The 14,876-nt window shown below is 58.8% G+C and overlaps 3 protein-coding genes across 3 annotated transcripts; all 3 read left to right on the top strand.

Moving 5' to 3' along the window:
• Window positions 1-1,722: 1,722 nt before the first annotated feature.
• Window positions 1,723-2,435, top strand: LOC306955351 (protein MANBAL-like; the record flags this gene model as incomplete). The annotated part of the gene is made up of 2 exons (XM_079546620.1): window positions 1,723-1,872; window positions 2,328-2,435. 2 exons carry the CDS (start codon window positions 1,723-1,725, stop codon window positions 2,433-2,435), a joined length of 258 nt encoding a protein of 85 aa, XP_079402746.1.
• Window positions 2,436-7,237: 4,802 nt separating this feature from the next.
• On the top strand, window positions 7,238-7,950 carry LOC306955403 (protein MANBAL-like; the record flags this gene model as incomplete). The annotated part of the gene is made up of 2 exons (XM_079546686.1): window positions 7,238-7,387; window positions 7,843-7,950. The coding sequence occupies 2 exons, from the start codon at window positions 7,238-7,240 to the stop codon at window positions 7,948-7,950; spliced, it is 258 nt and encodes an 85-aa protein (XP_079402812.1).
• Window positions 7,951-12,743: 4,793 nt separating this feature from the next.
• Window positions 12,744-13,456, top strand: LOC306955401 (protein MANBAL-like; the record flags this gene model as incomplete). The annotated part of the gene is made up of 2 exons (XM_079546684.1): window positions 12,744-12,893; window positions 13,349-13,456. 2 exons carry the CDS (start codon window positions 12,744-12,746, stop codon window positions 13,454-13,456), a joined length of 258 nt encoding a protein of 85 aa, XP_079402810.1.
• Window positions 13,457-14,876: the final 1,420 nt, after the last annotated feature.

Below are 14,876 nucleotides of genomic sequence, written 5' to 3'. Positions count from 1 at the left end.
GAGAGGATGAAGGAGGCCGAGGGCCCTTTTCTCGGGGCCGGCTCCTCTGTGGCCTCTTGCTTGCCGGAGAGAAGGGCTGCCCGCTGGGCACAGGGAGCGCCTTCTAGCTGCTGTCCCGTGCCCTGTCCTCCAGCCCCCTCCTCATGCTATGTGGAACGCCATTGCCAGCAGTGCGGCTGCCATTTTAGAACCTTCGCCGCATCACAGCCGTCACCTTGGTCACCGCTGCCCCGGCCAACACACTCGCCTCTGTGAGCTCTGGCAGCCATGTCAGGAGCAAAGAGAGCGAGGGGCGAAGCTTGCCCTATTTCCAATAGGAAGGGAGAGCTGGGGGCCCCAGTAGCGAAGAGGAGGAGGGGGGCCGCCTTGACCATCAAGCGGAGGAGGAAGGAGAAGAGAGTGCGTTTGCATCGCGCCTGGACCAGCGCTGTGACCACCTCCGTGGAGCCCATGGAGGTGGATCCACCTCTGGATGAGCCCATGGAGGTGGATCCACCTCCAGAGGAGCCCATGGAGGTGGATCCGCCTGCGGCACAGCTGGCCTGGCACCACACCACCGTGCCAGGCCCCGCATCGGCGCCATCACAGCTCCACCGCCGCTGGTCCAGGCGCTCGGCTCCTTACCCGCTGCGCGGCCCCCGCCCCCAGCATTAGCTGGGTGGCATGAGTTACCATCTGCTCCTCCTCCGAGCCTCCTCTGGAGCCAATTCTGCGGGCCCCCAGCTCCATCTTCACTCTGTTATGTCCCCGTCCCTGGTTTGCTTGTTGATTTTAGTGTTAAGTTTAGTGTTAGTGTTAGGAGTAGGTTATTGTTCGCGTTCTAGTGTTAGGAGTAGGTTATTGTTCATATTTTAGAGTTAGGCATAGGTTACTTGTAGTCTTTTAGTGTTAGGCATAGGTTCCTGTTCTTATGTTAGAGTTAGGCATAGGTTACTTGTAGTGTTTTAGTGTTAGGCATAGGTTCCTGTTCATACTTGACAGTTAGGGGTAGATTGCTCGTGTCAAGTGGAAGTGAGCAGCGCTCACTCGGTAAGCACACGCCTGATTGATGGTCCGAAGACATGAGTGCGAGTGCCGTGAGCACGGAGGCCCGATGGCATCTTGGATTAATTGAATTTCCAGCTTGTGACTTTTGTGTTGCAGACCGTCGAGGAGCAGAGTGTGAGTGGCTGCGACATTGCGCTGGGCCTCAGGAGAACAGTGTGTGACTGTGTCTCGAGCATCCTGCGTGGCCGTTGCCAGGTAGGTGTGCCTTCCTTTGCAGTAAGCAGTGCTTAGGCGTGAGCCCAGCTCATCCCCCTGTCCTCAGCAGATGGGCTTTCTGCGTGCTTTATTGCTGTGCTTGGTGCCGTACGGCACAGCAGCAGCAGCAAGGCCGTGAACACGTACGTTCCCAGGTAGATGCGAATGTGCAACTGCTGGTATGAATAATATTGTTGTTAGTGTTCATGACGCAGTGGTCGTGCATGTGCGATCAAGCTCAGGGAGAAGTTGATTCTTGCCTGTTCAGCTCTTGCTGAAATGCAAGTTTGGCGTCCCTCCTTGTGGTTGGGTCGGAAGACCAAGGATATCTTGAGAGCACGTCTCTGAGTCAGGCTGGGAGTTTTTGCTAGCAGGAAGTCACACCGTCGGGGCGCACGAATGGAATGATGGCTCTCGATGATTTCCCCCTTGTAGAAAGCAGCCTCCTGGAGAGCAGCAGAGCAGCAGGCTGTGTGCGCTATGGCCGCTGAGCTGCATTTCTCGCCCCCTGAGACCCCTGAGCCCACGCTGATGGAGAACGTGCTGCGCTACGGCCTCTTCTTTGGAGCCGTTTTCCAGCTTGTGTGCGTGTGGGCCATAATCCTGCCAGTTTCCAAGTGCCCAGAGACAGTAAGTAGCGCTCTGTTTGATAGAGGTTGATAGAAATGCAGAGGAAATGGGCTGGGAGGGAACAAGCTGGAGCCGTTGCCTACGGTAGCGCGCCCCGGCATTGCTGAGAGTGCGGCAGTTTGTTCTGTGCTTCCTTTGGCGTGCGTGCTGTTCCTGGTGGCACGCCAGGAGCCTGGAGGTGCAAGCTCATCTTATCGTGCTGCTGCTGCTGTGAGCGCCAGGCAGGGCGCCCCCCTGTGCAGGGACTGCCTTGCGGGAAAGGCCTGTAGACTGTAGGTTACGTGGGATTTTTGGGAAGAAGACAGAGGTGGAGTTTCTGTTGTGCCCTGATGTCAGGAAGGCAATTTGCAGCACTGGCACCCAGAGCTGCCCAGTCAGGTGACTTGAGCTCCCAAAGCGAGCTGTGGGGCAATTGTCAGAAAGTTCCCTGACTGTTTGTGAATTGATTCCTGTAGGACTGGGACGGCTTGGAGTCTAAGACTTGGGAGACGGTGAAGAAACCAAAGGCAAGTGCTGCACAGCTAAGCAAGAAAGCCAAGAAGGAAAGCAAAAAGAAACGGTGAGGGCTTGAGCGATAAGCCTCAAAGGCCAAAGGAAGCAGCGGGAATGCTTGCTGAGAGGTGCTGCAAAGGCAGCGGACTGTACGTCTGGTTTTGTGGCGTGGCCGTGCTTTCCCTTGCCCGGACATTGGAGAGGAACTGAGGAAGCTGGAAGGGCTTCTGATGCGTGACAAACAAATCAGACTTTGCCTGTGCGGGATTTCATGTCTGGCAAGAGCTGGGGACGCTGCGTTCCTTCAGGGTCCTTCAGCTCGATAGCTGTTTCAGAATGTTGATGATGAGGTGAACTTACCGCATGTGGCTGGTCACGAGCGGTATCCAGGCTATTTTATTGTCTGTTGACATATCTACAAAAGGCAACCCAAATCCCTTAGTTTAAAATAAAAGGGAAACAAACCTGTTACACCTGGTGCTGCCTCTTTCAGTAGCTGGTCAAAACATGCCTGGCTTGGGCTGGCAGCGGCAGGGCGATGAACCGGCCGGCTTCACGTCCCTCCCTGGAGATGGAGCTGCTTTTCCCGCGTTTCCATGTTGGTCTTGCCAAGTGGTGGCCTTTCAGCCAAAGCGTAACTGCTAGCGAAGAGTGTGAGCATCAGCTTGCTCTGTGAGGACTGAGAGAAAGAAAAGGAGAGGAAGCAGCGCGCGAGGAAGAAAGGTGTCCCTGCACTCAGCCCCTTGAGCTCGTCACTCAAGCTTCCCTGGTGGCTTTTTCAGCCTTGTGTAGCACTGACTGTTCCTGCTTGCCCTGGGAAGGCCAGCTGCAGCTGCGGGCAGCCGTGGCCTGCACGTCAGCCTCCCGTTGAGCCGCGAGGAGTTCAAGTGCGGGTGGGCTGGTGTGAAGAGCAGCGCTGGGAGTGGGGCAGGAGGAGAGGGCAGCGGGAGGGCTGCAGGTGAGCGCGCCTTGGGCCCAGAGCTCAGGCGTGAGCCGGGAGGGCAGCGAGCCGTGCTGCGCTGCTTCAGCTGCAATGGCTTTGAGCGCGTCATGGGCAGCGCCGCGTGTTGAGCGTCTGGGTGCTGCGAGGGCACCTTGGTGAGCCGGAGCCCGAGAGAGGAGAGGAGAGCAGAGGCCGCACGTCAAGAGTGTCTGCCTGCCATTTTGGCTTGGCGCGTTGGCGTCTTCCTCCTTCCACGAAGGAGCCTGCACGGTGCACTGGGTCCAGCGTGCTACACGGCACTGTCTTCTGCTGCCTGCCTGCCTGCCTGCCCGCCTGCCTGCTGCACTGCTGGAGAGGAAAGAGCGGATTGTCGGGCTGCGTGCAGCCAAGGAGCTGGCTGCAAAGGAGGGAAACGGAGTATCGAGGAGCGGTTAGTGCGTGTTAGGTTTGGGTGTGGATGCAGCGGGGGCCGAGTCACCTCCATCAGCTCCTCGGGGCTGGGGCCGAGCCCGGTGCGTGGGGCTGCGCTGCCTGCAGGAGGGCTGCGGGGCTGGGGCAGTGGTGTGGGTGCAGCACATGGGGCCGTGAGAGGGCGTGCAGCAGGGAGGGCGTTGGGCCCGAGCCGCGCTCGTGTTTGTCGCAGCGCAGGGGCTGCAGGGGATGCCAGGAGAGCAGAGCAGAGCGGGGAGAGCCGGGCTGTATGAAGGCCAGGGCATGAAGTCTTCCCTTGGCAGCTACGGAGCTGCTGGGCTTTTCCCCCAAGTCTTCAGACTGTGGGGTGATAAGGTTCCGCAGCAAAGCCAGCCGGGCCCTCCTGATACCTGGGGGTTAGGAAAGGGCAAAACAAATCAGAGTCTTCCAAGAGCACAAAGCAGTGAAGCACAGCACAAGCCATTTATTGCCTGCGTAGGTGATCTTCTCCAGGCATGTCCATTGGAGATGTGCAGAGTGCGTGTGGACAGAAAGCAAACGGAAGGGAGGGGAGGGGAGGAGGAGAAAGTAAGAAATGAAAGGAAAGGAAAAGGGAAATGTGAAGGGGAAGAGAGAAAGAGAAAAGGAAAGGAAGAGAAAAGAGAAGCGAGGCAAAGAAAAGAAAAGAAAAGAAAGGCAAAGGAAAGCAAAAGGGGGAAAAGGGAAAAGGAAGAAAAGGAGAAGACGAGTTGCATGCCGCCGGCGCCACCCGAGGGGAATCCGGCAGCGGACCCCCCCAGCTGCCCGTCCCCCTCGTCCAGGCCCCGGGCCGCCCCCAGGCCGCCCTTAGCACCGTGACGCCGCAGGCGGTTGGTAGGGCCGGGGCAGGAAGTGCTTCGTGCCGGCGGAGAGCACTTCCGGGGCAGCGCGGCATGGCGGCGGCGGGCCGGTGAGCGGGGCCGGGAGGAGCGGGCTGTGTGCTGGGAACGGGGTCGGGCCTCGGTGCGGGGGCATGGGGCATGGAGGGGCGCTCGGGGGAGGAGCTGGCGGTGCTGCCGGCACGCAGAGGCGATGCGTGCGGCGCCGGCGAGTGCTGCGGGGTCGGGGGGCAGCTTCCTCTCAGGGAAGGCCGTGCGAGTGCGGAGCTTTGTTGGTGTTTCGGGTGTGTGAAGGAGGAGGCCCCGTAGGGCCTAGTTGTAGGCAGCAAAGCCCGGGCGGGCAGTGGAGCAAGGCGCGTGGGTGCTGTGTTGGCCGGAGGGCGGGGTGCTGGAAGAAGGTTTGTGAAGATGTGCTTCCTGTGGACGTCCCTTCTCGGGACGAGCCAGGGCTGCCGTCGTGTGTGATTGTGTTTGTTGCTTGGGAGAACTGGTGCCTTAGTAGAGTGGGGGGAGGGAGAGGGAGAGGGAGATTTTCAGACTGCCATCAGTCAGGAGCACGGCACGTTTCTGCCTGCTTTGCTCATGCTGTTGTGCGGGTCCCCGCGAAGCATCGGTGAGCCAGGGTGGCCCCGTGTGTGTGTGCCAGCATTGTGCGCGGATGTGGAATGGAGTCAGAGTGATTGTAGTGAAAATGCAGCTGGCCGTATTTATGGTAGGGAATGGTTGAATCCCCAGCCGTGAGGCGCAAGAAGAGGCGCTGGATGCTAAGGTGGAAAGCGGAGCTTGTGTGTGCCAGGAGGCAGGCGTGGTGAGGTGCGCTTTGGAGCCTGCTGTTGTTGGCGCTGGGCTCGGGAGGCCCCTGAACATGGCGCTGTGTGCTGCGTGTCCCAGCCCCAACAGATTCGCGTGTGGAAGAAGGGAGAGGATGAAGGAGGCCGAGGGCCCTTTTCTCGGGGCCGGCTCCTCTGTGGCCTCTTGCTTGCCGGAGAGAAGGGCTGCCCGCTGGGCACAGGGAGCGCCTTCTAGCTGCTGTCCCGTGCCCTGTCCTCCAGCCCCCTCCTCATGCTATGTGGAACGCCATTGCCAGCAGTGCGGCTGCCATTTTAGAACCTTCGCCGCATCACAGCCGTCACCTTGGTCACCGCTGCCCCGGCCAACACACTCGCCTCTGTGAGCTCTGGCAGCCATGTCAGGAGCAAAGAGAGCGAGGGGCGAAGCTTGCCCTATTTCCAATAGGAAGGGAGAGCTGGGGGCCCCAGTAGCGAAGAGGAGGAGGGGGGCCGCCTTGACCATCAAGCGGAGGAGGAAGGAGAAGAGAGTGCGTTTGCATCGCGCCTGGACCAGCGCTGTGACCACCTCCGTGGAGCCCATGGAGGTGGATCCACCTCTGGATGAGCCCATGGAGGTGGATCCACCTCCAGAGGAGCCCATGGAGGTGGATCCGCCTGCGGCACAGCTGGCCTGGCACCACACCACCGTGCCAGGCCCCGCATCGGCGCCATCACAGCTCCACCGCCGCTGGTCCAGGCGCTCGGCTCCTTACCCGCTGCGCGGCCCCCGCCCCCAGCATTAGCTGGGTGGCATGAGTTACCATCTGCTCCTCCTCCGAGCCTCCTCTGGAGCCAATTCTGCGGGCCCCCAGCTCCATCTTCACTCTGTTATGTCCCCGTCCCTGGTTTGCTTGTTGATTTTAGTGTTAAGTTTAGTGTTAGTGTTAGGAGTAGGTTATTGTTCACGTTCTAGTGTTAGGAGTAGGTTATTGTTCATATTTTAGAGTTAGGCATAGGTTACTTGTAGTCTTTTAGTGTTAGGCATAGGTTCCTGTTCTTATGTTAGAGTTAGGCATAGGTTACTTGTAGTGTTTTAGTGTTAGGCATAGGTTCCTGTTCATACTTGACAGTTAGGGGTAGATTGCTCGTGTCAAGTGGAAGTGAGCAGCGCTCACTCGGTAAGCACACGCCTGATTGATGGTCCGAAGACATGAGTGCGAGTGCCGTGAGCACGGAGGCCCGATGGCATCTTGGATTAATTGAATTTCCAGCTTGTGACTTTTGTGTTGCAGACCGTCGAGGAGCAGAGTGTGAGTGGCTGCGACATTGCGCTGGGCCTCAGGAGAACAGTGTGTGACTGTGTCTCGAGCATCCTGCGTGGCCGTTGCCAGGTAGGTGTGCCTTCCTTTGCAGTAAGCAGTGCTTAGGCGTGAGCCCAGCTCATCCCCCTGTCCTCAGCAGATGGGCTTTCTGCGTGCTTTATTGCTGTGCTTGGTGCCGTACGGCACAGCAGCAGCAGCAAGGCCGTGAACACGTACGTTCCCAGGTAGATGCAAATGTGCGACTGCTGGTATGAATAATATTGTTGTTAGTGTTCATGACGCAGTGGTCGTGCATGTGCGATCAAGCTCAGGGAGAAGTTGATTCTTGCCTGTTCAGCTCTTGCTGAAATGCAAGTTTGGCGTCCCTCCTTGTGGTTGGGTCGGAAGACCAAGGATATCTTGAGAGCACGTCTCTGAGTCAGGCTGGGAGTTTTTGCTAGCAGGAAGTCACACCGTCGGGGCGCACGAATGGAATGATGGCTCTCGATGATTTCCCCCTTGTAGAAAGCAGCCTCCTGGAGAGCAGCAGAGCAGCAGGCTGTGTGCGCTATGGCCGCTGAGCTGCATTTCTCGCCCCCTGAGACCCCTGAGCCCACGCTGATGGAGAACGTGCTGCGCTACGGCCTCTTCTTTGGAGCCGTTTTCCAGCTTGTGTGCGTGTGGGCCATAATCCTGCCAGTTTCCAAGTGCCCAGAGACAGTAAGTAGCGCTCTGTTTGATAGAGGTTGATAGAAATGCAGAGGAAATGGGCTGGGAGGGAACAAGCTGGAGCCGTTGCCTACGGTAGCGCGCCCCGGCATTGCTGAGAGTGCGGCAGTTTGTTCTGTGCTTCCTTTGGCGTGCGTGCTGTTCCTGGTGGCACGCCAGGAGCCTGGAGGTGCAAGCTCATCTTACCGTGCTGCTGCTGCTGTGAGCGCCAGGCAGGGCGCCCCCCTGTGCAGGGACTGCCTTGCGGGAAAGGCCTGTAGACTGTAGGTTACGTGGGATTTTTGGGAAGAAGACAGAGGTGGAGTTTCTGTTGTGCCCTGATGTCAGGAAGGCAATTTGCAGCACTGGCACCCAGAGCTGCCCAGTCAGGTGACTTGAGCTCCCAAAGCGAGCTGTGGGGCAATTGTCAGAAAGTTCCCTGACTGTTTGTGAATTGATTCCTGTAGGACTGGGACGGCTTGGAGTCTAAGACTTGGGAGACGGTGAAGAAACCAAAGGCAAGTGCTGCACAGCTAAGCAAGAAAGCCAAGAAGGAAAGCAAAAAGAAACGGTGAGGGCTTGAGCGATAAGCCTCAAAGGCCAAAGGAAGCAGCGGGAATGCTTGCTGAGAGGTGCTGCAAAGGCAGCGGACTGTACGTCTGGTTTTGTGGCGTGGCCGTGCTTTCCCTTGCCCGGACATTGGAGAGGAACTGAGGAAGCTGGAAGGGCTTCTGATGCGTGACAAACAAATCAGACTTTGCCTGTGCGGGATTTCATGTCTGGCAAGAGCTGGGGACGCTGCGTTCCTTCAGGGTCCTTCAGCTCGATAGCTGTTTCAGAATGTTGATGATGAGGTGAACTTACCGCATGTGGCTGGTCACGAGCGGTATCCAGGCTATTTTATTGTCTGTTGACATATCTACAAAAGGCAACCCAAATCCCTTAGTTTAAAATAAAAGGGAAACAAACCTGTTACACCTGGTGCTGCCTCTTTCAGTAGCTGGTCAAAACATGCCTGGCTTGGGCTGGCAGCGGCAGGGCGATGAACCGGCCGGCTTCACGTCCCTCCCTGGAGATGGAGCTGCTTTTCCCGCGTTTCCATGTTGGTCTTGCCAAGTGGTGGCCTTTCAGCCAAAGCGTAACTGCTAGCGAAGAGTGTGAGCATCAGCTTGCTCTGTGAGGACTGAGAGAAAGAAAAGGAGAGGAAGCAGCGCGCGAGGAAGAAAGGTGTCCCTGCACTCAGCCCCTTGAGCTCGTCACTCAAGCTTCCCTGGTGGCTTTTTCAGCCTTGTGTAGCACTGACTGTTCCTGCTTGCCCTGGGAAGGCCAGCTGCAGCTGCGGGCAGCCGTGGCCTGCACGTCAGCCTCCCGTTGAGCCGCGAGGAGTTCAAGTGCGGGTGGGCTGGTGTGAAGAGCAGCGCTGGGAGTGGGGCAGGAGGAGAGGGCAGCGGGAGGGCTGCAGGTGAGCGCGCCTTGGGCCCAGAGCTCAGGCGTGAGCCGGGAGGGCAGCGAGCCGTGCTGCGCTGCTTCAGCTGCAATGGCTTTGAGCGCGTCATGGGCAGCGCCGCGTGTTGAGCGTCTGGGTGCTGCGAGGGCACCTTGCTGAGCCGGAGCCCGAGAGAGGAGAGGAGAGCAGAGGCCGCACGTCAAGAGTGTCTGCCTGCCATTTTGGCTTGGCGCGTTGGCGTCTTCCTCCTTCCACGAAGGAGCCTGCACGGTGCACTGGGTCCAGCGTGCTACACGGCACTGTCTTCTGCTGCCTGCCTGCCTGCCCGCCTGCCTGCTGCACTGCTGGAGAGGAAAGAGCGGATTGTCGGGCTGCGTGCAGCCAAGGAGCTGGCTGCAAAGGAGGGAAACGGAGTATTGAGGAGCGGTTAGTGCGTGTTAGGTTTGGGTGTGGATGCAGCGGGGGCCGAGTCACCTCCATCAGCTCCTCGGGGCTGGGGCCGAGCCCGGTGCGTGGGGCTGCGCTGCCTGCAGGAGGGCTGCGGGGCTGGGGCAGTGGTGTGGGTGCAGCACATGGGGCCGTGAGAGGGCGTGCAGCAGGGAGGGCGTTGGGCCCGAGCCGCGCTCGTGTTTGTCGCAGCGCAGGGGCTGCAGGGGATGCCAGGAGAGCAGAGCAGAGCGGGGAGAGCCGGGCTGTATGAAGGCCAGGGCATGAAGTCTTCCCTTGGCAGCTACGGAGCTGCTGGGCTTTTCCCCCAAGTCTTCAGACTGTGGGGTGATAAGGTTCCGCAGCAAAGCCAGCCGGGCCCTCCTGATACCTGGGGGTTAGGAAAGGGCAAAACAAATCAGAGTCTTCCAAGAGCACAAAGCAGTGAAGCACAGCACAAGCCATTTATTGCCTGCGTAGGTGATCTTCTCCAGGCATGTCCATTGGAGATGTGCAGAGTGCGTGTGGACAGAAAGCAAACGGAAGGGAGGGGAGGGGAGGAGGAGAAAGTAAGAAATGAAAGGAAAGGAAAAGGGAAATGTGAAGGGGAAGAGAGAAAGAGAAAAGGAAAGGAAGAGAAAAGAGAAGCGAGGCAAAGAAAAGAAAAGAAAGGCAAAGGAAAGCAAAAGGGGGAAAAGGGAAAAGGAAGAAAAGGAGAAGACGAGTTGCATGCCGCCGGCGCCACCCGAGGGGAATCCGGCAGCGGACCCCCCCAGCTGCCCGTCCCCCTCGTCCAGGCCCCGGGCCGCCCCCAGGCCGCCCTTAGCACCGTGACGCCGCAGGCGGTTGGTAGGGCCGGGGCAGGAAGTGCTTCGTGCCGGCGGAGAGCACTTCCGGGGCAGCGCGGCATGGCGGCGGCGGGCCGGTGAGCGGGGCCGGGAGGAGCGGGCTGTGTGCTGGGAACGGGGTCGGGCCTCGGTGCGGGGGCATGGGGCATGGAGGGGCGCTCGGGGGAGGAGCTGGCGGTGCTGCCGGCACGCAGAGGCGATGCGTGCGGCGCCGGCGAGTGCTGCGGGGTCGGGGGGCAGCTTCCTCTCAGGGAAGGCCGTGCGAGTGCGGAGCTTTGTTGGTGTTTCGGGTGTGTGAAGGAGGAGGCCCCGTAGGGCCTAGTTGTAGGCAGCAAAGCCCGGGCGGGCAGTGGAGCAAGGCGCGTGGGTGCTGTGTTGGCCGGAGGGCGCGGAGCTGGAAGAAGGTTTGTGAAGATGTGCTTCCTGTGGACGTCCCTTCTCGGGACGAGCCAGGGCTGCCGTCGTGTGTGATTGTGTTTGTTGCTTGGGAGAACTGGTGCCTTAGTAGAGTGGGGGGAGGGAGAGGGAGAGGGAGATTTTCAGACTGCCATCAGTCAGGAGCACGGCACGTTTCTGCCTGCTTTGCTCATGCTGTTGTGCGGGTCCCCGCGAAGCATCGGTGAGCCAGGGTGGCCCCGTGTGTGTGTGCCAGCATTGTGCGCGGATGTGGAATGGAGTCAGAGTGATTGTAGTGAAAATGCAGCTGGCCGTATTTATGGTAGGGAATGGTTGAATCCCCAGCCGTGAGGCGCAAGAAGAGGCGCTGGATGCTAAGGTGGAAAGCGGAGCTTGTGTGTGCCAGGAGGCAGGCGTGGTGAGGTGCGCTTTGGAGCCTGCTGTTGTTGGCGCTGGGCTCGGGAGGCCCCTGAACATGGCGCTGTGTGCTGCGTGTCCCAGCCCCAACAGATTCGCGTGTGGAAGAAGGGAGAGGATGAAGGAGGCCGAGGGCCCTTTTCTCGGGGCCGGCTCCTCTGTGGCCTCTTGCTTGCCGGAGAGAAGGGCTGCCCGCTGGGCACAGGGAGCGCCTTCTAGCTGCCGTCCCGTGCCCTGTCCTCCAGCCCCCTCCTCATGCTATGTGGAACGCCATTGCCAGCAGTGCGGCTGCCATTTTAGAACCTTCGCCGCATCACAGCCGTCACCTTGGTCACCGCTGCCCCGGCCAACACACTCGCCTCTGTGAGCTCTGGCAGCCATGTCAGGAGCAAAGAGAGCGAGGGGCGAAGCTTGCCCTATTTCCAATAGGAAGGGAGAGCTGGGGGCCCCAGTAGCGAAGAGGAGGAGGGGGGCCGCCTTGACCATCAAGCGGAGGAGGAAGGAGAAGAGAGTGCGTTTGCATCGCGCCTGGACCAGCGCTGTGACCACCTCCGTGGAGCCCATGGAGGTGGATCCACCTCTGGATGAGCCCATGGAGGTGGATCCACCTCCAGAGGAGCCCATGGAGGTGGATCCGCCTGCGGCACAGCTGGCCTGGCACCACACCACCGTGCCAGGCCCCGCATCGGCGCCATCACAGCTCCACCGCCGCTGGTCCAGGCGCTCGGCTCCTTACCCGCTGCGCGGCCCCCGCCCCCAGCATTAGCTGGGTGGCATGAGTTACCATCTGCTCCTCCTCCGAGCCTCCTCTGGAGCCAATTCTGCGGGCCCCCAGCTCCATCTTCACTCTGTTATGTCCCCGTCCCTGGTTTGCTTGTTGATTTTAGTGTTAAGTTTAGTGTTAGTGTTAGGAGTAGGTTATTGTTCGCGTTCTAGTGTTAGGAGTAGGTTATTGTTCATATTTTAGAGTTAGGCATAGGTTACTTGTAGTCTTTTAGTGTTAGGCATAGGTTCCTGTTCTTATGTTAGAGTTAGGCATAGGTTACTTGTAGTGTTTTAGTGTTAGGCATAGGTTCCTGTTCATACTTGACAGTTAGGGGTAGATTGCTCGTGTCAAGTGGAAGTGAGCAGCGCTCACTCGGTAAGCACACGCCTGATTGATGGTCCGAAGACATGAGTGCGAGTGCCGTGAGCACGGAGGCCCGATGGCATCTTGGATTAATTGAATTTCCAGCTTGTGACTTTTGTGTTGCAGACCGTCGAGGAGCAGAGTGTGAGTGGCTGCGACATTGCGCTGGGCCTCAGGAGAACAGTGTGTGACTGTGTCTCGAGCATCCTGCGTGGCCGTTGCCAGGTAGGTGTGCCTTCCTTTGCAGTAAGCAGTGCTTAGGCGTGAGCCCAGCTCATCCCCCTGTCCTCAGCAGATGGGCTTTCTGCGTGCTTTATTGCTGTGCTTGGTGCCGTACGGCACAGCAGCAGCAGCAAGGCCGTGAACACGTACGTTCCCAGGTAGATGCGAATGTGCAACTGCTGGTATGAATAATATTGTTGTTAGTGTTCATGACGCAGTGGTCGTGCATGTGCGATCAAGCTCAGGGAGAAGTTGATTCTTGCCTGTTCAGCTCTTGCTGAAATGCAAGTTTGGCGTCCCTCCTTGTGGTTGGGTCGGAAGACCAAGGATATCTTGAGAGCACGTCTCTGAGTCAGGCTGGGAGTTTTTGCTAGCAGGAAGTCACACCGTCGGGGCGCACGAATGGAATGATGGCTCTCGATGATTTCCCCCTTGTAGAAAGCAGCCTCCTGGAGAGCAGCAGAGCAGCAGGCTGTGTGCGCTATGGCCGCTGAGCTGCATTTCTCGCCCCCTGAGACCCCTGAGCCCACGCTGATGGAGAACGTGCTGCGCTACGGCCTCTTCTTTGGAGCCGTTTTCCAGCTTGTGTGCGTGTGGGCCATAATCCTGCCAGTTTCCAAGTGCCCAGAGACAGTAAGTAGCGCTCTGTTTGATAGAGGTTGATAGAAATGCAGAGGAAATGGGCTGGGAGGGAACAAGCTGGAGCCGTTGCCTACGGTAGCGCGCCCCGGCATTGCTGAGAGTGCGGCAGTTTGTTCTGTGCTTCCTTTGGCGTGCGTGCTGTTCCTGGTGGCACGCCAGGAGCCTGGAGGTGCAAGCTCATCTTATCGTGCTGCTGCTGCTGTGAGCGCCAGGCAGGGCGCCCCCCTGTGCAGGGACTGCCTTGCGGGAAAGGCCTGTAGACTGTAGGTTACGTGGGATTTTTGGGAAGAAGACAGAGGTGGAGTTTCTGTTGTGCCCTGATGTCAGGAAGGCAATTTGCAGCACTGGCACCCAGAGCTGCCCAGTCAGGTGACTTGAGCTCCCAAAGCGAGCTGTGGGGCAATTGTCAGAAAGTTCCCTGACTGTTTGTGAATTGATTCCTGTAGGACTGGGACGGCTTGGAGTCTAAGACTTGGGAGACGGTGAAGAAACCAAAGGCAAGTGCTGCACAGCTAAGCAAGAAAGCCAAGAAGGAAAGCAAAAAGAAACGGTGAGGGCTTGAGCGATAAGCCTCAAAGGCCAAAGGAAGCAGCGGGAATGCTTGCTGAGAGGTGCTGCAAAGGCAGCGGACTGTACGTCTGGTTTTGTGGCGTGGCCGTGCTTTCCCTTGCCCGGACATTGGAGAGGAACTGAGGAAGCTGGAAGGGCTTCTGATGCGTGACAAACAAATCGGACTTTGCCTGTGCGGGATTTCATGTCTGGCAAGAGCTGGGGACGCTGCGTTCCTTCAGGGTCCTTCAGCTCGATAGCTGTTTCAGAATGTTGATGATGAGGTGAACTTACCGCATGTGGCTGGTCACGAGCGGTATCCAGGCTATTTTATTGTCTGTTGACATATCTACAAAAGGCAACCCAAATCCCTTAGTTTAAAATAAAAGGGAAACAAACCTGTTACACCTGGTGCTGCCTCTTTCAGTAGCTGGTCAAAACATGCCTGGCTTGGGCTGGCAGCGGCAGGGCGATGAACCGGCCGGCTTCACGTCCCTCCCTGGAGATGGAGCTGCTTTTCCCGCGTTTCCATGTTGGTCTTGCCAAGTGGTGGCCTTTCAGCCAAAGCGTAACTGCTAGCGAAGAGTGTGAGCATCAGCTTGCTCTGTGAGGACTGAGAGAAAGAAAAGGAGAGGAAGCAGCGCGCGAGGAAGAAAGGTGTCCCTGCACTCAGCCCCTTGAGCTCGTCACTCAAGCTTCCCTGGTGGCTTTTTCAGCCTTGTGTAGCACTGACTGTTCCTGCTTGCCCTGGGAAGGCCAGCTGCAGCTGCGGGCAGCCGTGGCCTGCACGTCAGCCTCCCGTTGAGCCGCGAGGAGTTCAAGTGCGGGTGGGCTGGTGTGAAGAGCAGCGCTGGGAGTGGGGCAGGAGGAGAGGGCAGCGGGAGGGCTGCAGGTGAGCGCGCCTTGGGCCCAGAGCTCAGGCGTGAGCCGGGAGGGCAGCGAGCCGTGCTGCGCTGCTTCAGCTGCAATGGCTTTGAGCGCGTCATGGGCAGCGCCGCGTGTTGAGCGTCTGGGTGCTGCGAGGGCACCTTGGTGAGCCGGAGCCCGAGAGAGGAGAGGAGAGCAGAGGCCGCACGTCAAGAGTGTCTGCCTGCCATTTTGGCTTGGCGCGTTGGCGTCTTCCTCCTTCCACGAAGGAGCCTGCACGGTGCACTGGGTCCAGCGTGCTACACGGCACTGTCTTCTGCTGCCTGCCTGCCTGCCCGCCTGCCTGCTGCACTGCTGGAGAGGAAAGAGCGGATTGTCGGGCTGCGTGCAGCCAAGGAGCTGGCTGCAAAGGAGGGAAACGGAGTATTGAGGAGCGGTTAGTGCGTGTTAGGTTTGGGTGTGGATGCAGCGGGGGCCGAGTCACCTCCATCAGCTCCTCGGGGCTGGGGCCGAGCCCGGTGCGTGGGGCTGCGCTGCCTGCAGGAGGGCTGCGGGGCT

This window comes from Tetrao urogallus (assembly GCF_951394365.1).
Source record: "Tetrao urogallus genome assembly, chromosome: 25".
NCBI classification, from domain to species: Eukaryota; Metazoa; Chordata; class Aves; order Galliformes; family Phasianidae; genus Tetrao; species Tetrao urogallus.
This window is presented reverse-complemented; position numbering and strand designations above follow the sequence as displayed.